Genomic DNA, 22,953 nt, shown 5'->3' with positions numbered 1-22,953 from the left:
AATTTAATAAAAAATAAAATCATTAACACACGTAATAAGATATATGTATGTATGGAAGATATTGATTCCGATATGCAGTGGATGGATTTGAGAAGGTTTTTATTCGTGTAAATTATCTAATTTTTTTTTAATTTAAAATAATTATATATTTTTATTTAATATTTTAAAAATTTATACATAATTTTTTGATCAAATATAAAATTTAAAATTTTAAAAAATAATAAAATATTAAAATAAAAATAATAAAATATTTTAAGACATAAATAGATTAAATAATGATGATGTCTATTATTTATTTAATAATAAAATATTAGTGAGGGGTTATATGTAATTATCCTAAATCCTGAGGGAGGCTATTGTAATTTGATCGAATATATAATATAGTCGGGGGTGGCGGGGGTGGGCCCATCGGCCATTTCTATCAATCAAGCAATGCATTGCATGCGGCGTAAGGAAATGCCTTTTTTGACCCCCGCTCTGGGACTCTGGAGATGGCTCGCCTCCACCGCCGCCTTCTTGCTTCACATCAACGGGACAGGAAGAAAGCGGTGATTGGTGGCAGTACTGAACTTACCCATTTAACCTTTGATTAGATCCTTCAATATTTCAAAACTTTCAATCCATGGGATCCATCGAACGAAGACAACCCAGTGCGTGGCCCAAAAGACAAAAGAAGACAGACCAGTGCTCCCAATTTAACCCTTTTTTTAATGAGGTAACGCATTAAAAAATATATATGTAATAATCATCGCTTTGACTTGCTTCACTGGCATAAATCCGGTTCAGCGTCTTCTTTGTACTACTCTATGTCCATTGGTTCAGGGCCGGCAGCAGGGTTCCGGAGTCTGGAGGGCATGGACGGCGCTGATTCTCCATCTTCCCCATCGGCGGTGGCGACCACCACCGTGTGTGTGACGGGAGCGACGGGGTACATCGGGTCATGGCTCGTCCGGTCGCTGCTCCGTAGAGGCTACAACGTTCATGCCACCGCCAGAGATACAGGTCCTTCCCCTCACCACCCCTTCCTCTTTTACATTCTCAATAGAGACAGAGGGACGACTCTTGTGGGTGCAGCCTTGGGAGTGTTTGCAAGGGGGTCAGGTTAAAACCTATTGGCTGAGACTTGAGGCCAAACTCAATGGCCCTCTTGTTATTATGTATTTTATAAGTCATAAGCATTAATCCCTTGCATTTGGGTTTCCAATAAAACCAACTGTGATTATTTGCATCTTCCTCTATGATCTTTCAAGCATATCCGAAGCCTCAAATTTGTTAGTGGCTTTTCAACCAAAGTGGTACCATTTTTGACATTTGAAATCAATGCAACGGTGAGCAGTAGGCTGCCCCGATCCATATTGTATTAATACCCACTCCAAGAAACAAATAGTATGTCATGTACCCCCTCTGAGGTCAGGGGGCCGCCTTGTTTTATTTTCTTTAATATACGTACATGCGCTACGAGCATCTTTAATTCTACCATTAGACACTGACCACATGTCATAAAGAAATTCTCTTTTGAAGAATAAATAACATGATGTCATGTACCCCTCCAAGGTTCGGAGCCGGAGTGAGTTGGACGAATTGGATCGGATAAAACTACAAAATCTTTTTTCATAAGGAAGGGAATTTGTAAAAAGATATTTATAATTGGTTGGGTTTGTGACAGGTTATACCGTTATTCGTACCTACCTCAAGTTTGCTGCAGGTTTGGTAAAACTTATCCCATTAGTGTCAGGTTGGGATGGGTATCCGATGGGGCGGAGTAAATTGCTGCCCTAATTAACTCATGGGATAAAAGCAAATATTTTATGAAAAGCCATCAACCTAATGTCAAGTTGTCACCATCAATGTCTAGAAGCAGCCCATGTTATGGCTGCTATAGTTTTCTGTAACTCCATCATTAATCTCTCTAGAACTCTCTTTTCATCAAACATTATTACTGAAGTTTCTAAGTAAATCAATTCCTCTTTGTGATGACACATTCCAGCAATCATGTAGCCTTAAAAATTAATAATTCTTAGCTTGAGCAAGCACAACATGTGGTGAGCTCATCTTTATTTGCATCATGATGTTTAAGCTAAAATTATATTCAACATAATCTAATATATGATTGGTTGTGGAAATAGGTAAAGCATCACGCCTCCTGTCAACTTTCAGCGGAAACAGTGGGCTGAAAATCTTCAGATCTGATCTTAATGAGGAAGGCAGCTTTGATGAGGCGGTAAAGGGTTGTCTTGCAGTTTTCCATGTAGCAGCTTCCATGGAGTTCAATGTACCAGTTGAAGAAAACATTGGTAAATAGTCTTTGGTGAATGATTGCTCTCTTTCAAAGAGAACTATATACCGTATTGTGAGTACAATGCTGGGTCACCAAAGTGCACCCTGCTACTGGGTATGGTACTTGTTTTGCCAAATAATTCTTGCGTCCCAGCTTATGTTCAAATAAATAGATTGATGAATCTTCTTGTTGTTTACATTCTGTCAGCTTTAATCCAGTCAACCTTTCCTAGTAGGAGTTTATAAATCATGATGTTGAATATATGTGTGTATTGCTTGAGGATCAAACTTGGTGGAGACTTCTGAATTTCTTCGTGATCATTTTTGTAAAATGTAACACGGTAACCCTTTTTGCATGATCTATGCATGATATTTTGGGTCTTTAGTAATAATTTCTTCTCTAGAACCATCTGGCACTTGAATGTATTGAACTATTTTAATTGGTCACCTTATAAATTTGTCGATGTTGATGTTTTTTCTGGAATAAATGTCTTTCATATTTAAGAAAGTACTAATATGAGCTATCTTTGATTAAAGAAGATCATGTACGATCGAAGATTACAGAACCAGCAGTTAGAGGAACACTCAATGTACTGCAGGCTTGTTCAAGAGCAGGGTCGGTTAAGAGGATTGTATTTACATCTTCTATCAGTACCATTACTGCCAAAGATGATAAAGGAGAATGGAGAGAATTGGTAGATGAATCATCTGTTACACCAATAAATGGAGTTTGGAACACAAAGCCTAGAGGATGGGTAAATTTTTCACTCTTGACAATTTTTCTTAACGGTCGTATATGACTAGCTAAACATATTGCTATCATAAACAAAGATTAATAGTATGCTATATGAAGGCAATGTATGCAATTACAACATTGTTATAAACTTACAATGTTTCAACCTTCAGGTAGCATTATATGCTGAACTGGAAATGACCTTCCTCATAAATTTTACCGGCACATGAGTTGTTTACGAAGAGCTTTTAATCCATTCTTTTCAATACATCCCCAAAATACAGGTCTATATTCTATCAAAGCTCTTGACAGAGGAAAAGGCCTTCCAATTTGCTAAGGAGAAATGCATTGATTTGGTATCGATTATCCCACCCACAGTAGCAGGTCCCTTCCTAACAACAGATGTTCCTGCAAGTGTTCAAGTTCTGCTGTCACCTGTCACAGGTGATTCTGAATTCCTTCTCTAAGTTATGTAAATCTTTTTTTGAAGATATAGGAGGTTCAAGAAAATTATATACATCTTCATTGGTGGTTTCTTTGGTTTGATGCTGGATATAAACTCCCAATACTCTTTACTATTGTGAAGATGAGTATTTAAAGACAAGATTTTACGTCTCGACATTACAAGGGGTGTCCGGGCCATCCTATCCTGTTCTATTTCTATGAGAAAATGGGATCGGGACTGCGAAATCCATCCACATGAGGAGAGAAGAAGTAAGAGGAAAGAAAGGAAGCAAAGATAAACAAAAAGAAAAAGTGAAAGGAAAGAAGAAAATGAAAGAAAGAAAAGAGAAGGGAGAAGAACAAGAAAGGAAAGAAGAGGAAGAATAAGTAAAAAATGGAAGAAAATAAGGGATCAGAAAAGAAAAAAAAAAGAAAAGAAAAAAAAAGGAAGATAGAAAAAAAAGATAGAACAGAAAGAAAGAAAGAAAAGGAAAGAAGTGAAAGAGACGGAGAATATCCACTATGATGCGTGATTGGAACTGCTGCCGAGAAATAGAAATACGTCCATCCTATGGGATTTAAAACTTTGCTTAATGATGTTCATCAGGATCACACAATAGAAGTGATGACTATCATAATTTTTCTAAAAAAAAATCTTAAAATTTTGATTAGATAAGATGTAGTTTACCATGTTTATTAAGCTTATTTAGATATATCATTATACTAAGAATAGATCTCGTGAGATTGAAGCGCTTGTGAATGGCAAGGTAGAAAAAATTCGCATATTCTATATAGCGAACTCACATTTAGTGATTCTGTTAGAAAATGGTGTTAGAATAAAAATTTCGTTGGATAAAATTTGATTTCTATAACTATTTAAAATTCATCCCTATTGTTAAGTTTTTAAAGCATGTTCAGTAATATGACCTTACTTTAGGAATCAACATTTCGAGATAAAAGGATCTTAGGAATTATTTTGTCTCTATTTTCTTAAGATCTAATGAACAATCTAGATTTTAAATATTTGGAAAAATCCAAATATATTCCCTTTATCCCAAGAAAATATCATCTACATTCTTACAAAGTATGATACCATGATCCATGTGATCACAAATTTTGCATGACCTAATACCTGTTGGAGCACTTCATAAACCTTGGACAATCTCTTTTTCCTTGACAAAGAAATTATCCTCAGTTTCATGCTTCATCTGTTTCTTAACTTGATATTTTCGGAGGCATCTTCAAGTGGTGGTTTCATTTGATAGAGTCAGCTGGCTTCCTCCACTTGCCCTTACTGTTTTTCTGAATTCTGGCATTCTTATTGCCCAGGTGATCCCAACCTCTACCCAATACTGGTTTCAGTGCACTCAAGATTGGGATCGATCCCATTAGTTCACATTGAAGACATATGCAATGCACATATATTTCTAATGGAACAACAAGGGGCTGAAGGTAAATTTCTTTGCTCCGTTGGAAGCTCCACCCTGCCTCAGTTAACCGATCTTCTCTCTTTGGAGTACCCTTACTTCAGTTCTGAAAGGCAAGTATTTTGCTTGTCTGAATTGCTTTAGTTTGGTTTTTCTTTTTTATATAATCTAGGTCTTGATTATTGGCTTTCGCTTGCTGGAACTCTATGCAGGTTTGCCAAGGGATTCCACAATGCGATCCCACCGGTGATTTCTTCCAAACGTCTAACCAATTTGGGTTTTAAATTTAAATATGGTGTGAAAGATATCATAGAGCAGAGTGTTGCCTGTTGCATTAAGAATGGTTTTCTGAAGTGTCCCATTACAGAAGGTATAAACAACTGAACCATGAACAATTTTTGGTCAAATTTTGAAGATAGACTAGAAGAACCTGCGAGCATGAAGAACATAGAATCGCGTAGGTACCAACAAGCAGAGTTCTTTACACCATACATGTATGTAGGTTTTGTTCAGTTTGTTGTTTATGATGACTGAGGAGATTCATCAAAAGATGGTCATGCTAAGATCTACTTATCTAAACATTTATCGAAAGATTCTACCTGTGTATGATGCTCAATTGACAAAGATGTTACTGAGGGATACTCTGCATGTTATTGAAACGTAACTTCTATGATAGAAAGTACTGTTTGAAATTCGCAATACTTGACACACAAATACACACCAAGGAGGCACACTGTTTACTAATACTCTTTGAAAATGAATTCTGCAATATGGTTTATAAGTACGCATAAAGTATGGCTTTTAGGAAAGATATTACGAGGAGGGAAAAAAAATTGTGACTTCACAGATATGCAGAAAAACCTGCCAAAGAATGGTGACTCTCGGAAATGAGATAAAAGATAATGTAGAAGGATATCAAATGATAGATGTTCTTGAACAAATGGAAACAACAGCCCCAAGAACAGGAGAGTTAAGAATAGTGGAAGGAGAGAGAAAAGGATGGGACTGCAGCTACATCAAAAAGCATTTACCATTTAATAGTCTTTTCATAATTAGTGAATGATCTGCGACATTCTGAATTAAGTAGCTGGAAAGGAATTCAATTATTTCAATACCAGAATCATTTGGCCAAAGAAGATATCTATGAAAATGTACTAATTGGAGAATTTAAAAGGCTATGAAAGTTTTGACAGTGATATGCAGCATTCCGTCTTCTATTTATCTAGAAGGCAAATAAAGTAATGCCCCCCTGACCATCTACCTGTCCTGAAACAGCATGCCTTTCACAGTATCCAACAAAAGACAAATGAAATATAACATTTCTGCACATTAAAGAATGGGGAAAATTATCTATTGAAACAGAAATTCCCGTTTACAAAGAAGTTAATCTTCTTCTATCCTAGCACAGTTGTATGATCCATTGGTTAGGTTGCGAGTGGGAAGTATCATTTTGCTTGGTTTTAATGCTTTCAGTTTTATGGGTCTGGCTAAACAAAGAGCAGATGCCCGGTGTCCACGGTGAATCCCAAGTCATAAGTTCATATCTTCTGTATAATGCTCCAATGTTCTAGGAAATCAAATTCAGTTTTACCCCTTTTTCTAAATAATTAGTTTTGAACAAGTTGCTCACTATATTTTGAGAACTACTTTATTAGTTTACTAAAACTTTTTGACGTTATTTAATAATGCATGTGGGTTTGTGTGTTTCTATTTGTGGGTGTGGGGTCATGGGAATTAATATGCTTTTCCCAGGGCATCTCCTAAAATCAAATGCAGAGGAAACCACCATGGATAGGGACCACAAACTTTTCTCTGTCTAAAATTTAATCAAGTTGTTGTTTTGTACCTATAGACGAGTCATCTAGAATGTAATCCTGAATCAAAATGCGATTGATTGGTCTTTGATCTTTAATTTTCAATGCTCCTCATTCACAATCACTTGTTTTGATGGGTAGATTAAAATTTAAACCCTATGAACTTGCTACCAGTTTATGCCTGGTCTAGTTTCTAAACCAAGAAATAATTAAACTTGTCATCGGAGGTTGTTGAGTGGAAAAACGTAGCAGCTATAAATAAGAAAATTCACAGAAACTATTGGACACTCAAAAAGTAGTCACCATTTTTATTTTTTTTTAATGAGGCTAGCAGAGGCAATATCCTGCTTCGAACCTTGATAGTTTCCAAGATCCAACTAACTAAGCAGGAGAAGTATATCATGGAGTTATGTTCAGTGAATAAATTGCAGCCAAAAAAAAAAAGGATAAAAGTAAAATACTGATACTATTGTATATTCTTTTTATTAATTCAATCAGATCATCTTTGCTAAAACATCTGGCAAGATGCATAAGAATCTCACATTTTGTGGAAGTTTAATCAGTTTTTAGACAGACGGTGAACTTTTGGTAGAGAGTCTGAGAGGTTCTGACACTGAAGTTTTCAAAGTCTGAAACAAAAGAAGGATAGATGTTGTCAGAAAGTAAATAAGATCATATATCAAGAAAGATAGGACAAAGTGGTTAGTTTTGGAGTGAAATAAGAGAAAGTAGCAATTTTATAGATCAAATTTAACATGCCAAAATGACCATTTCTTTGTTCTTTGAAAAATGGAGTCAGACATGCCATACCAGTTTGTAAAAAATGAGCTGTTCAACTCAAAGCTCTAAAATCTAAATTGCTGCTTGCAGTTATATATCACTTTTGATTGGAATATGTTTTCCTTCCATTGGAAGGTTTTCTTGTATTCCTGTGCTCTCTGTTTTCATTTCAGTCATGAAATGAACTGAAGGATCCTTCCATCCTTCTCTATCTCTCTCTCAAAAAAGAAAAAAAAAGGAAAAAAAAAAATCAAAGCTCTAGTTTCTCATGCTACGAATAGAAAATAAAATCATAAAAACTAAATTAAACCAAACTGACTTTTCTACATATATATCGACCATCTTATGTCTATCAATCTATCTGTTTAGCTACTTCTATGAAAGATTCTGTAAACCTCACCTTTATAACTAAAGCACATAGATCCAACAGAAAGCCAGAGAAAACAACAAACCAGTGTATAAAATTGCTGACACCAATTCACATGCTATCAATATAGCTAAAGAATAAGAAACGGATATGTGATGAAATATTGTTTGTATTTGGACATCAGACAAAAGGCATTAGAAAGGAAGTCTGTACTCAGTTGGCAATTAGATAAGGACATCAGATCAAAATTCCTTGACAACATTAACTCAAAATCTCACAAGCAGTATGCTGTAGGGTAGTTGAGACATTTGCCATAGATTCAAAAGTGCAGCCAAAAATACCAATTTAACTTTCTTCAGTGTTTACAGATTACCACAAAGCATGGTAGAAGAGCTCGTGGATTAAGCAGGTAGAGCTCCTCAATATTTGCATATAGACCAACTTTCCCAGCCACTGAGTCAAACCCTGACTGACTAGCCAAATCTTGGAGGTTATCCATTGGCTTATGAACCCTCCCTGCGATCACTCTACAAACCAGCAAAGCTTTTCTGCTAGAAGGGTTATCGTCAAATACTTCAGTAGATTCCAGTGCTCTCCCACTGGTCGAAGTCGTGAATACTCCTATGCCACCCTTCAGTTCCTTCTTTGTGGAAAACCCATGCCTTATAATACGGCAAACATTGCACTTCTCTGATGTGCAAAGGTTTGAAGAGCCACTCATGCCCAGAGAACAGGAAACTGTGGTGCCGTAAAACCTTAACAGTTCATTGCCATCAGCTAGGCAGCGGGGATGCTTCTTAGGAAGTTTGCTGGCTTTTATCTTTACCATCTCTCGATACTCTTCAAATCGGGCAAGAGTCCTTTGCACATTGTGGACCTTTAAGACCCGTTCTATTCGCCCACAACTGCTCTCGGGCTTCAACAAGCTTGCTTTGCATATTATCTCTACAATCTTTCGAGATGAGTCCCCTTCCACTAGTTCAGTAACTGCAAGGTTAATGGAGAAGGTACCACTTTCAAACTATGCAAGTAGGTTAAGGAAGGAAAGCAAGAATACTTTTTTAAAAAGCATGATCATCTTAAATGCTAGGTAGAAACTTGAATATCAAAAACGGCCTAAGACCTTGCACATCCTCTAGATGTGTTGTAATGGGAATAGATCCGCAAAATGTGGTAGGTTGACGAATGCATGATAGAAAAGGCATATCAGAGCAACAGTTACAAACTAGTAGTTGGGTTATGGATCAAATGTCTCGATATGGATGATTTTTTTCAGTGATATAATTTGCATAGTGCACTCTCTTCTGTTGACTGCCAAAACCTAATTTTACATTAGAACTAAAATTGTGCTGCTTGACAGATCTTGCACATGATGCACATCATCTAGACGTGTTGGAATAGGAATAGATCAGCAAAATGTGGTAGGTTGAAGAATGCAGGATAGAAAAGGCATATCAGAGCAACAGATACAAATTAGTAGTTGGGTTATGGATCAAATGTCTCAATGTGGATGAGTTTTCAGTGATATTATTTGCATAGTGCACTCTCTTCTGTTGACTGCCAAAAGCTAATTTGATGTTAGAACTAAATTTTGCTGCCCTCTCTTCTGTTGACTGCCAAAAGCTAATTTTATATTAGAACTAAAGGTTTCCCGCTGGACTCTCCTTCAAAAATGATTTGGAGTCCAAAAATTAATTAAACTATTACCTTAGTCTTTATATTATTGGACTACATTAGGCTTAACCCACATGGGAGGTCGAAATCACTAGAAGTAGATAAGAAGCAGATGAGCCAGCGATTACTAATGAAAATACTCAAAAATTTCTGTAGTATAAATTCAAAAAGAAAACAATTAAAAAAGAAGAAGAACGAGAATAAACAAATGAATTCAATGAGCAAATGAGGGGCGATTCTATATGAATCCAAGTAAATTGCACCAATAATAAATGGCACATACATCTCATAGGAAATTCAGCACACATGAATCAAGTTTACAACTAGTGATCAAAAAGCTAAACATTTTTCCTCTTACATTCAGGGAAGGATAGAAAACGAGAGAGAATAAACAGATGAAATTGATTTGAAGTACAGGGCCAGACGAATCAGACCTAAGATATGCAATTACCAAACATTTTACCTAATAAAATATCTCAAAAAAACAAAAATTTGGCCAATGCATTCTCAAAATTTAAAATGAGACCGACAATTTTGAGCTCTAAAGTTTCAAAGCATGAATATGTAATAGGCTGGGATATAAATTTTGAATGGAACTATTTCAGCCATTTGATGATGCCCAACATGTAATAATGGTCAAAAAGAAAGGTAGCTGCCCAAAGCCATCAAATCTATAAGATATAATCAATAAAATTACAACTTTTGACCCTACTAAATAGGTTTCAACAAAACCAACAGAAATCACCATTATAGAACGAAGACAACATCAACAACACTTCTGAATGAAAAATGCAGTCCACCAAGTCCTACAGGAAGGAATCAAGTCTTTGGGAAGAAACCTAATGCTCTTACCTGCATGCCTGGAGAGATGATGTGCCTCCAAGGCCTCCCACTTCCCAAACTGCTCCCCACATCTGTGGCAGGTTATGGTAGCAGAAGGCCCATGTGAACCAACATCATGAAAAGCCCTTGGTGCTGAAGAGAAAAGAGAGCCTCCTCCACCATTCCCAAAAACCGCATCATGAAGAGAGGAGCCCCCCAAGTTATGGCCCTCCCTATTGGCGGCCGCCCCAAGGGCCCTCCTTGGAGGGGTGCTGCCTCTCAAAGGAGAAGAAGGGCTATAGTTCAGGGCATGGTGCCCTCCCCCAGGGCCTGGTGTCCCTGGCCTCAGCGTGCCCATATAGGCAGAGCCCACACCTGCACCACCCTCAGGGCCGCCACCACCACCCCCGAGCCCTGTTATCTTGAGCTCGCACCTGGAGTCACTGAGGACCACCTCATGGGTTATTGGGTTCAGGAACTCACTGCTCCCAATGGACCTTGGACTGCAGCTTGCTGGTCTCTCATGGTGCCTCCTTTGCCCATGGATGACATCTTTGAGGTTGGCTATGGATCTGGAGCACCCTGACCTGCATGGTTTCCTGGTTAGAATGGTGCTCAGGTGCCCCTTGGCCTTTGGCTCACACACATCAGAAGGCTCAGACTTGCAATGGAGAGACTTCTTCAGAGCAAACCAAACTGCTGGCATCTTGTCTCCCTTCTTCTTCTCCCCTTTTCCTTCTCTCCAGTGGCTTTTGCTCATTTGACTCAATGCTCCATATCTCTTCTCTCCCTCCATTTCTACAGAGGAAACTCCAATAAAGCCATTCATCTCTCTGCGTGTGAGACAGAGAGAGACAGGGAGAGGTTAAGAGACGCCACAAAAGGATCAGAGGGTGAGAGAGGCGCTTGTTTATTTCGGCTTGAATGACTCTTGAATATCCAGGGGCAATTAAGAAGGAACCTAAAAAGCTGAAGACCTAAAGCTTGAATGACTTGACTCAAATAAGCCCCATAGGAAGGAGTAATTTATTACATACACAAGGTCTGGTGAACCAGTCCAAATCCCGAGGCGTATTTAAATAAAGGAGGTTTTAAACCAGGGAGGTAATCTGTCGAGTGGCTATTGGACTGACGTACTGGACTTGGTTCATCCAAAAATCAAACCACAAAGAGGACCACAAGAAGAGAACCAAATGCCAAATGGTCAAATGCATCCAAATGTTAACCTCAAGGGCTGCAGATGGGGGGAAAGAGACAAGGGTTGGCCCGAAACCAAAACCAAGGAGAAACAGAAGAGCAAGATTGGATTTTTAAACGAAGGAAACAAACAACTAGGCGTTCAAAAAGATGGAATCTTTGGCTCCAACAGCCATGAAATCCAACCGGAAAAGAGAGGGGGAGGGAACTATATTAATTGCATTAATGCACGGAAAGGAAATCAGATTTGCTGGGCCTGGAAGATTTTGGTTACATGAATCAAAGGAAATGTTAATGTGACAGGCTGAGAGGATCACAATCTGGAGAAAAAATGGCCTTGCAGTTGGTAAAAATTACAAGAGCGGCCACCATTTCCTATTTCTTTCTCCAAGTCAGTGCAATTTTGAGAACCAACTTATTTTTCTGACACGAACTTAGTTTATTTTGGATGATCTTATAACATTTTAAAGCAATCATATGTCCATCACTACGTGTGCATATTGTCTAAAATAGATATGTGCATCATTTGAAGTAGAGGCATAATGGCCTAATTAATCCAAAATGAATTGTTTTAGGAAAACGCAATCTTAATTACACAACAATCTTAAATTCCTATTGAGTTCTTAGAAACGGCTTTAATAATTAATCATAAATTTTCATTGCCATAAAGGTAAGAGATCATATTTACCACTTAATAGATAATAATAGAGGGAGAAATAAATCACGTTAGAATTTGATGTTCCTAGTTTTTTCCAGGATGGGCAGAATAGTTTCAAAGAATGGTTTTTTTTTTTTATATTCTTTTTGGTAGGAGAATGGCATAGGTTCTTTCAGAAGAAAAACCTAGAGCATCAAATTTCTATCTTGGTGAGACATACCATCCAAGAAGATTGATTTAGTAAATAAGCTTTACCCACTTGTATGCATTACTGTCAAACGAAATTTTGTAGGGATCCGATGACAAAGTTTACCCCCACTGTCAATGTAGAGCACTTGGCATAAAAGACCAAACATTGGTAAGTTGGCTCCAATTAAATCCGAACAAAAATTTTCTCCAATTATCCATTCCACATTTTCTCATGATATTTGGCAAGCTCTTTGTGAGGATATGTACAATGTATATTTAGTCTTATATCAACTATTTATTAAAAATCTTATCTATTTATATAAAATCAAAAATTCTAAATAATACTGTCCTGATTAAACGTTTTGGTTGAGGTTCTGGGCTATATTAATCCTGTTAACGTTATTATTTATGGTTTCCAAAAGATTATAATTTTCAACTATTATTTTGCTCACAAAGAAAGCAAATGATGCATCTAGTCAAGGCAAGGAGGTGCACGACTTTTAGAAATAATTATCAATATGGTCAATCAAATCAAAATCCAGAAATGACTTTCTATACGTTCCTTGAGAAATCAGCAATAATATGAATCATATCGCAGTATCTTGAATCATTCAACGTCAACGACGTCAAGGTTCAAGCAAGTCAACCCATCACGTTACATCGGATCTATCAAATCTCTCCTTTCACTCAAAGTATCAAATCTGTTGGTAGTGGGTTGGATATTTTACTTACTAGTTCTTCTGTTATTCAACAGAAATCCCATTTATTTAAATTGAACAAAATTTTGCTCGTTCCTCAAATTGCTCCAAATTTATTTTGGTAGCCAATTTTTTTAAAAGTGGATGATTGTTCCCATTCTAAAGAAATGAATACATTCTAAAGAAGTGATCTTCCCATTGTTAGACTTTATGTGATCAGCCTATGTTTTACAAAACATAGGTAATGGGGCTCAGTTGTAAGGTATAGAAAAGATGATCTTTATTGAGGCTCATAAGCCTGGTTGGCCCCTGTAGGAATTTAGGTCCAGCATGCAATTAAAACTACAGTTGGAGTCCTATGATAGGAGGGAGTGATAAATATGAGTTTCTATACTAGGTCTAGGTTCCCTCTTCTCACAGCTGCAAAAGTCTATAGTTACTTCCTGTCAAATTGACTGCTGAAGAAAGGGCCTGGCAATTATTTGCAGAAGAATTCAGCATCAACAGGATTATTGGTCATTAATAGGTATACCTTTATTCCCTCCACTATTTTTCTATGCATCATCATGATCAACTGTAGCATTACAATTACACTTACACCCAAACTTACTTGAGTTTTCCATGGCATCATTCAAGAAGAAGATTGGATGTTCTTAGCAAGAGATTACTAGGGTGAAAAGACTGTTTGGATGGGTCTACTTTGGTCAACGCCACACTCTCAACAATTCGTATTTATTAGAGTTGAGCCAACGAGCTGGAGTTCAGTTGGTGAGAGAGAGCTTGATAGCAGGAAATCCCACAGTTTTTCTCCAATGAAAAGAAAAGAAGAGGAAGAAGAAATTAGCTCTCAAGATTCCTCATTGGATAGTTATTTCACACTATAATCCATGAGGATCCTCGAACTCAATGTGAACTACTTTAATCACCATAGGTAGGGCTGAACAGAATCCAGAAATAAGATTCATCGAAGTCAATTCACAAGTTAAATTTTTGGAAGCTATAACTTGATCATATAATGTCCGATTTTGATGATCTTTTTTAAAAAAAAAAATTAAATAATTTTTTGAAATCTACGATGTGACATCCTTCATCGAGCGGACGACACCCCAAGCAATTAGGACAAATTTTTTTGTCTAAATCCTGAAACAAACCAAATTTTTTTAATAAGATTTTAACTGAGTATAATCGTAATCTGAAAAGAACCCGACAAAGCAATAGAAGACAGAGTTGATATAGAAATCAAGATCATCTCCTGAAAAATTTTAGCTTTTTTCAGATTATTTCTGCTAGACACATCTATTTTAGATAAAAGAATCTCTTTAGAGCTAGAAGAGGAATCTGACTTAATTTGTATTATGACTGATCTTATTATTATAAATAGAGATTATATACCTCATTTATAATGAATGAAAAAAATAAAAAAGAAAGAAAAGAAACTTGATTCCTACTTTCAAAAATTCTTCTCTTATTCTATTTTTTTTTTTTGAGAGGTCCGAGTTGAGCGGATTGAAAGAAATCTCTCTTCTCTCCGGTTGGATCACACCATAAAATATTTTTGCATTGGTTGATGTCAAGCATGCAATGGCCAATGGGAGAGATAGTGGACTCTTTTTCATGCCTTATCAATGAGGAGTTACAACTAGTCATGCAACGTATGCTTTCTAGCAGTAAAATGTGTCAAGGTAGTTCATCCGAAAATGCACATATAAATTGATGCCCTTGTTCCTCTTCTTGAACATTATTTGCGTCACACTAACAACCATTGTTATTAAAATAATAATAATTACTAATATGAAATGAGAGGATATATACTGAGATTTATCCACTACCAGATAATAAGACACAAAATGATTAAGAAAAACAAGAATAAATGGCTAAGAACACCTAGATAAACTCTAAGATTAGATTGGACGATTTCTCTAGAGAGAGAGAGAAAAAAAAGGGTACATTGAAGAGGCTTAAAAGCTTTGTCTATGTCAATGTTGGCATCAATCATTCATGAATTTGTGCGACCCAAATAAAGTCTTTTTCCTACTTTTATGATATAGGAAGAAAGGCCTCCCCCCACCCCCCACCACTTCCAACAGCAATTCTCTTGATGGTTTCTTACATAGTTACCGGCAATTCTCTACGTAGGCAGCTCCTTCTCATCTGAATAACTTCTCTTAGCGAATTAATCCCAACAGCAAACTACCTATTCATAGCTTCTTGTATGAATGATAAATGACAAACCATGATTTCTCTAAATGTCCTGCAGAAGTAATTTACTAAATCTTAGTCAATATATTGTTGAGATCATTTATTAGGACCCGTTGGTCTCTATTTTTACTTTTTTTTGTATAAGCAGTGATCGATGGCATTGACAAGCTTGGAAGGACACTTTTGTGGAAGGGATGTCATAACATCTCTGTAGCAGCAATTTACTCAACTGTGGTCAGGTGTATAAACCCAACAACCAAGGAGGACTCGTTGTAAAAGATATGAAAAACACTGAAGGAATTTGTACAAATAAAATGGTGGTGGACTTCAATTGGCCTCCTAACTGGCTCGGGAAAAGTTTGCTCAAGATCTAATACTACATAAGAAGGACCCTCAACTCGGTCACAGACTCCTTGAAAGGTGAGGCCTCATCTTTTTTTGGGAAAAGCTTGTCGAAAGGCAATTACATGTTCCTGGTTGGTTCGAAATTTAATTATAGTCTGCAAAGAGAAGCCTCTTTCAGAATACCTTTCCACTTCTGTTTCATCTGACTGTTAAAAAGGAAGCTATGATTGCCAAACTGGTAAGAAATGATGACCTACATTAGGATATTTAATTGAGAACTCATATCTGACAACTCTTGCAGTGAGCTCCTTGGTAACTTCTTTTTGATGCAAGAGCTCTTTGGTGACTTCAATATGATACAACATGTTCAAATAGATTAACGACCTGATAACATTTGTTGGAGATGGAGAAAAAACAATATCCTTATCGTGACTAATTGCTAAACTAGATTGGATCATGGTGGTATGTTCTCCCTTTATGTCTCAATTGTCTTTACTGTTCCTTCATTCAAGAGAGATCTTAAATCTATAAAAGATAAAATAAAATGAGAGGGAAATTGGAATGGCCGTGTTCCATGCAAGTCTGATTGGGAGATGTCTGATGCTTGTTTGTTTTTTAAAAATGTGGTTACTCCACTGGAATTTGGGAGCAGTTCCCTAGAAAATTAATTATCTCGACGCTACCTCGTGATATTGTCTTCTTTTGGACGGGCACGAGAAGCCCCGTTGAAAGAACTTGGAAAGTTGGCTGGGTCTCTTCCTTTCGCGACTGGTCAATCCATCTGGGAAGAGAGAAACAAAAGAACCTTTTTTTCTGAAAAAATAGGAAAAAAAGAGAAGCCTTGCATGGTTCTGAAGTAGTCGAGTCTTATCATTTTTCTTGTTCGAGACTGGACAACTTTTGATACCCAGACAACGCATTACAACCTTGCTACTTTCTTCCTTCTCCTCTATACATTTAAGATCTTCTTTCCTTCTTATGTAACTCTCTCCCTTTGTCCTTTTTATTCCCTCCCTTCTTTCCTCGTCTCTCTTCTTTTACCTTGCTCCTTCCTTTTTCTCCGTCTCTTTTTTTGAGGGATAATTACAGTTTCCTCATCGGAGATTAGATCCTTACTAAGCTCCATGTGATTTGAAAAGAAGCACTTAATCTCTCTATGGTCAGATAGATCTGTCGAACATGCTCCATTACTCACCTGCATGACAAAATAGATTCAAGGATTTTTCTGGGACCTTGCTACGTAAGAGGAAGAGGAAGGGGAGTCACGGTCGACGAGACAGTAGGAGAAGGAACGGATAGAGATCTAGGAGGGAAAGCAGAGGGGTCCACCACCGAGCACAAGGGGCCCCGCAACTCCTCCGGTCGACAGGGGAGTCACGGTCGACTTGCCTTCTTGCCGTGCCCTTGGCATCTACACCTGCCGCAACTCCTCCGGTGGCACCGAAGGCTTATCGTGCCTCTACTAGGTCTCCTACGGTGATGGGTCCGACACCATCGGGGACTTTGTGATGGAGACGGTGACCCTTGGTGACTCTGCCCGGGTCGCTGGTGTCGTCTTTGGGTGCGGCCACGACAACGAGGGGGGAGCAGGAGGCGGCGGCCAAGGGGTTGAAGATGGGGTCGGATTACTCGTAGCAATCTGTGCAGGCTGGCATTGGACCCAGGTGATGTCGTCGAAAGGAATAATCAACCTCGTGACCCACCAACCGGCACACCCAGAATAATTTTAAAAAAAATTAATTAACAATAGTTTCAACCTTTTCTATTATTATTAACCTTATTCCTTTCTTGTCGCCCAGAATAATTATTCCTTTCTTATTCCAGAATTCTCTCAATAATAAAATTATAATCAGCCACTTTCGGCCTCTTCCCACCAACCGACACACCAAGATAATTGAAGGAACCTGTTTTAACCTCAATATTTAGAAGATTCATGATTTCAACTTCGACATGTCTATCAATTGCTGGACTGAATATAAGCTGTGATTTTCGAGCATTAATTTGTGACCCAGACTGAGCACAAAAGGATGATAAAATTTGGAGAAGTTTAGAGACATTCGGAACAGTTGCTTTTGAAATCAAAATCAAATCATCAGCAAACATGAGATGTGAAATCCTTGGACCATGAGAAGTAGGTTGATAAACCTTCAAGTTCCCTTCCAAAACCTTTTCTATTCGCCTGGGTCACAACAGTCAAAAGGCCGTTAACTGTCGTCAAAAGTTCCCTTCAGGTGCTGGCATTGGGGTCACGATGGTGACCAGAAAGGTCTTCATCTTTTGTCATGGAATAAGATTTGCAAGCCAAAAAGGCTTGGAGGATTGGGTCGTCACGACTTGAGATTAAGACGCACTGCATTTATGGCCACCTTATCTGCCAGAGTTCTTTTATCCCCTACCTCTCTTTGGGTGCAAGTGGTAACTCATAAGTACAGTTCTCCAGGAAGATGGTATAATTATAAGCCTCCTAACAAATCTTCTTCCACTTGGCGCGTTATCTCTTCAGCTGCATGGGCCATCCAATATTCTCTTCAATGGCAATTGTGTGATGGTTCTAGAGTGAGTATATTGGATGATGCATGGCTTTCTTGCGTTCCATTGAATTGATCTCCCACCTACATGAATACAAGCTCCTCTCTTGAAAGAAAAACTGTTGCTTCTTTAATGAGCGAACCAGGTATGTGGGATCTACAAATTCTTCATGATAATTTTAGTTTTGACTTCTCTTCCCTTGCTGAATTACATTTCTGAGGATTGCTGCACTTGGCATCAATCAGGGTCATCATCTGTTAAAAGTTAGACAGGTTTATGATGCATTAGCTCTTCATAGTACTATGAGGGTAGTGAGATTGGTTTGAACTTCTCCGTCATTTGGAAGCTTAATGCTTCTCCAAGAATTAAATTATTTTGGTGGAAGGTCTTATGGAGGAAATTGCCACGCAAAGCTGTTTTAGTCCGACATAATTTGCCAAATCACGTGATTTATGTGGTATGGATGAAGATGTACAGCATGTTATGTTTCAATGCCCGCTTGCGAAGGACGTCTGGAATATTGTGAGAGTTAATCTGGGGGTCACTATTCAATTTCAAAATGTTGAAGACATAATTAATTTCTTTTCCTAGTATCATGACACTTGTTCTCGTACATTGATTGCGTATGTGGGCTGGTATATTTGGCAAGCAAGAAACTTACATATATTTCAAAATCAGTCATCTACTTCAAATTACATTGCATGTATCTCTTATAAAATGGCAAAGAAATTTATGGAAGCCTACTCCATCTCTTGGCCCTGGGATATCTGCAACTCTAGAAGCTCCTTATTATTTTAACCTTTAGTGCATTAATTGGATGCCCCCTCCCCAAGGTTAGTTGAAGGCAAACTTTAACTCTGTAAAGAATGGAGTAGCTTGTGTAGATTTTACTCTTTTTCTTGTGTCGTGATCATATTGGTAGAATATTTTGTAGTGGTGCATGCCGGTTTTTTTTTTTTTTCTGTGCCATTTATCAAGCTTCGTGCTGCTTTGGATGCTATACTGGTAGTGGTCTCTATTTTTATCATTTCAAGCCCAGGCGATTCGACAACGATTATTGAAAGGATCAAGCGACAATCCCTTTCGTCTGCGACTCAGCCTATGCTTCGTGAGCTCCACCATTTTGTTCCTTTATTTCAGAATTTTAAAACAGTTCATATATTTAAGCAAACGAACTCTGCTACAGATTGGTTGGCTGATACTAGTACCAATATTCATCTTACAAATGCCTCTAGTCTTTATCCTGATTTTATCTATTTTTTGGAAGCTGATGCTAGAGGAACTCTTTGTGTTAGACCATCCTTGCAACACAACACCGAAAAAATTGACCGAATTATTAGATGAATTTATTCCTAATTTAATTTTAAGATCTGATCCCAACCTCACTCAACCAAATTAGCCTCTCTCCAGACACCTGATTCAGACCCTAAATCGTTAGTCAGGTCTGCAATGTGGCCCCAAGCCGTGACTCGGACCACCTGCAAGCTGTAGAAGTCTGGCAATTCTGAAATAAGCATGGCCCGACGACCCAGTAAGTACTGACGTGGTGACATGGATGCCAAACAAGTGAATAGTCCAGGACCTGGCGAGGGACCAATTTGGACCGGGCCCAGATGGGACCCATCAACTCCGGCGCCGGGCCCACAATGTTGGTGGCCTTTTGGAGCAAGGCTGCTGTTGTTATCTGCAAGTGGGTCCGAAGGTTGTCTTGCTCCTCTTTGACGAGTATATTGGATTTTTTAGCTCCACTAGCTTCCGATTCCAAGAGAATAGTTGTTGTTACACCAATTGCCACATAAACAAGTAAGAAAAATTTGATGCTAAAGTTCTCTTCCAATCCCTGAGGAACGGAACATATTTCAAGATAATAATATAAACTATCCTTGGATCAACCACAACAGAGTTCTAGCCAAGCTAGCAAGTTGCTTTGCTAAAATATATTAGTAGGAATGGTTTGTTGATCACAGATAGCTATTAGATGGTTCTTTTAGAGTGACAAAGCCATCTAACCACATTTTCTTGCCTGACCCAGTCATTTGTGATGGACTTGGCTGGTCTGAGTGGAAGAAGTATCGAGTGGATAGCTCAAGATTCCATCAGCTGAAGAAATGTTTGAGATAAGTTTATGATTCCTTTTTTTTCCTTGTTCTTTAATAGAAAATTAAAATATGCTTCCAAGCTTGGCGATATACGGCTCATGTTTCTTTAGTAAAATGTTATGTACAGAGGTTTCTATCCAAAACTTGTTATGTACTGTTACCCCCAAAAAAAAAAAAAGGAAAAAAGGTTATGTACAGAGGCAACTTTCACAACCTCATAAGCAAACAATCAGCAGACCCATTTTTAAGTTCTGATTAGAAACAACATGCCAAACCTTTGAAATGCTTTGGCTTCGCAATACATCAATACATTAATGCAACATGTTCTATCCTAAGAACTAAATTTTCACACCACTTTCTCTGGCTAATATGGTGTGAAGCTATACAAGAAGAAGGAACAACCAAAGCAGCATGCAGAATAGCTCGGAGCATGCAGCTGCCACATCTATTAAATTATGAACTTTGTCATAAATCTAAATAAAGCCAATAGAGCAGCACAATAAGTGGTTTCCTTTGTGACAATTTACTGTGGTGATATGTTATGATTGGATCGGATTTCTGTGCCACTTCCACTTCGAGATATTTTATTATCTAATTTCTAGATGGATATAAGCCATCCATTTGATCCTAAAGGAAAAAAAAAAAAAATCAATAATGCAAACAAAGAAACATCCCATTTGCAAATTAAAAATACAACATAATATGTTTGTATTTGAATATATAATTTTAGATGTACATTAACAGGGCAATAATTATTTTAAGATATTAATGCATGTGCAATTCTTTATTGACCAATATGCGCTCCACAAGTGTGAATAGACTTTTTTATATGTGCTTGCGAACTGTTTGGTGATATTGCTGTTTTCTAGTGCCTCCATACTTCTTATGACTTGACATGTATTTGCTTGAATTTCTTTTAACTACGCTAACAAAAATGAAATTTCTTTAACTAAACTTGGCTTCATTTGAATGGATATTTTCTTAAGTTCAATATTAAAAATTAATAGTAGATCTTAAATTATTATGTTGATAGCAATTGTATGTGAATGCTTTAAGAGGACGTGTAAATTATATATAAGTTTTTTTAAAAAAAATAAAATGAAGATAGTTTTATATATAAATTGTTTAGAAAAAATTGTAAAAGATTGTCTGAGACTAAATCGACTCAGTCACAGAAAAATAGCGAGATGGATTTTCTATTTGGGTCTAAATCGGATTTGATCCTGAGAGTCTTAAGGCCTGATTTGAGAGGTCTTAAAGGGGCTAACTCGGGATTTGGATTGGGATTAAGTCCAAAAGATGTATGAATTAGTCTACAGAGTTTTTTGAATTCGGGTTATTTGATCTATTGTAATTGGTATATATACAAGTTTTGTAATATCATTGAGAGTGAAATCAAAAAGAGCTTTTTCTCCTAAAACTCTAGCCCCATCTCTCTTTCTCACGTTCCCTAATCTCTACTTAGGATTTCATGCTAAGGATCATCCGTGATCCAGTCAAGGCTTTCGCGTTCTTCTTATCCCTTCTCCTAGTTTGCTGAATTAATACGCAGATTTCATGTAAGATATCGATCCACGATTGATATCGGAGTGGTATTAGATTCTAACAATTGATATCAGAGTAGAAAACCCTTCAATTGCTATCTTTAATATTGAAAATTAATAATAGATCTTAAATCATTATGTTGATGGCAATTGCATGTGAATGCTTTAAGAGAATGTGATCTCTACTTAGGATTTCATGCTAAGGATCATCCGTGATCTAGTCAAGATTTCCGTGTTCTTCTTATCCCTTCTCCTAATTTGTTGAATTAATACGCAGATTTCATATAAGATATTGGTCCACGGTTAGTATCGGAGTGGTATCAGATTCTAACAATTGATATCAGAGTAGAAAACCCTTCAATTGGTATCTTCAATATTGAAAATTAATAGTAGATCTTAAATTATTATATTGATGGCAATTGCATGTGAATGCTTTAAGAGAATGTAAAACCTATATATCAGTTTTTTAGAGAAAAATAAAATGAAGATAGTTTTATATAAATTGTTTAGAAAAAATTGTAAAAGGCTGTCAGAAGTGGGATTTGAACCCACGCCCTCTATCGAGGACCAGAACTTGAGTCTGGCGCCTTAGACCACTCGGCCATCCTGACAGTTGTGACGTGAAGGATCAACCAAATTTTATATAACTACTTAAATTCTGCCAAAAATCAACCAACAAAAAAATTACCGAAAAGGGAGAAAAGGAAACCACTTAAAAATTGTTATTATTTTAAGTGTTATAATGCAAAAGAAATTTGAAATTATCTATATAGAGGATTATTAGATGGAATCTTGTTCCGATATTTTATTACCTAGCAAGATTACCAAGAAAATATTCCGAGCTAAAGGAATAAAATTTAAAAATATCAGAATGTTAAAGAGACGTAAAATAAATGGGTATATCTGCAAATGAATTTGAAGAAATATTAGAATAGAAGGGGAAGCAAAAAAAAAAAAAAAAATTCTTTCCTTTTTGATTATCTTTCCCATGCATGTATAAGATCGAATCTATTTGATGTATAAAAAGAATCACTGATGCTCAACTTCTCAATAAATCCTTCATCAAACTTATTTGGTAACACTACATATTTCATCATTATCTCTTTTGAGAAGAATAATGTTTTATCAATAATCAATGACATGATTGTAACTATTTT

At 37.1% G+C, this 22,953-nt stretch overlaps 2 protein-coding genes and 1 non-coding gene across 4 annotated transcripts; 1 reads left to right on the top strand and 2 right to left on the bottom strand.

Moving 5' to 3' along the window:
* The first annotated feature begins 775 nt into the window (after positions 1–775).
* Positions 776–5,460, top strand: LOC105052659 (putative anthocyanidin reductase). 2 transcript variants are annotated; one of them, XM_010933554.3, is made up of 6 exons: positions 776–1,002; positions 2,127–2,294; positions 2,815–3,032; positions 3,295–3,454; positions 4,784–4,994; positions 5,094–5,460. In XM_010933554.3, the coding sequence occupies exons 1-6, from the start codon at positions 807–809 to the stop codon at positions 5,263–5,265; spliced, it is 1,125 nt and encodes a 374-aa protein (XP_010931856.1). In that variant the 5' UTR covers positions 776–806; the 3' UTR covers positions 5,266–5,460. The 2 variants fall into 2 exon arrangements, with proteins under 2 accessions (XP_010931856.1, XP_010931857.1); XM_010933555.3 differs by having other exon boundaries at positions 777–1,002; positions 2,818–3,032.
* Positions 5,461–8,130: 2,670 nt separating this feature from the next.
* LOC105052658 (uncharacterized) lies at positions 8,131–11,293 on the bottom strand. The gene is made up of 2 exons (XM_010933553.4): positions 10,369–11,293; positions 8,131–8,829 (listed from the first exon to the last, which is right to left on the bottom strand). The coding sequence occupies exons 1-2, from the start codon at positions 11,165–11,167 to the stop codon at positions 8,198–8,200; spliced, it is 1,431 nt and encodes a 476-aa protein (XP_010931855.1). The 5' UTR covers positions 11,168–11,293; the 3' UTR covers positions 8,131–8,197.
* An 11,030-nt stretch (positions 11,294–22,323) lies between these two features.
* TRNAL-CAA (transfer RNA leucine (anticodon CAA)) lies at positions 22,324–22,407 on the bottom strand. The gene has a single exon. It is a non-coding gene; the product is annotated as a tRNA-Leu (tRNA).
* Between the last annotated feature and the right edge of the window lie 546 nt (positions 22,408–22,953).

This window comes from Elaeis guineensis, chromosome 10 (genome assembly GCF_000442705.2).
Source record: "Elaeis guineensis isolate ETL-2024a chromosome 10, EG11, whole genome shotgun sequence".
NCBI classification, from domain to species: Eukaryota; Viridiplantae; Streptophyta; class Magnoliopsida; order Arecales; family Arecaceae; genus Elaeis; species Elaeis guineensis.
The sequence above is the reverse complement of the archived record's forward strand: the minus strand, read 5'-3'. Positions and strand labels throughout refer to the sequence as shown.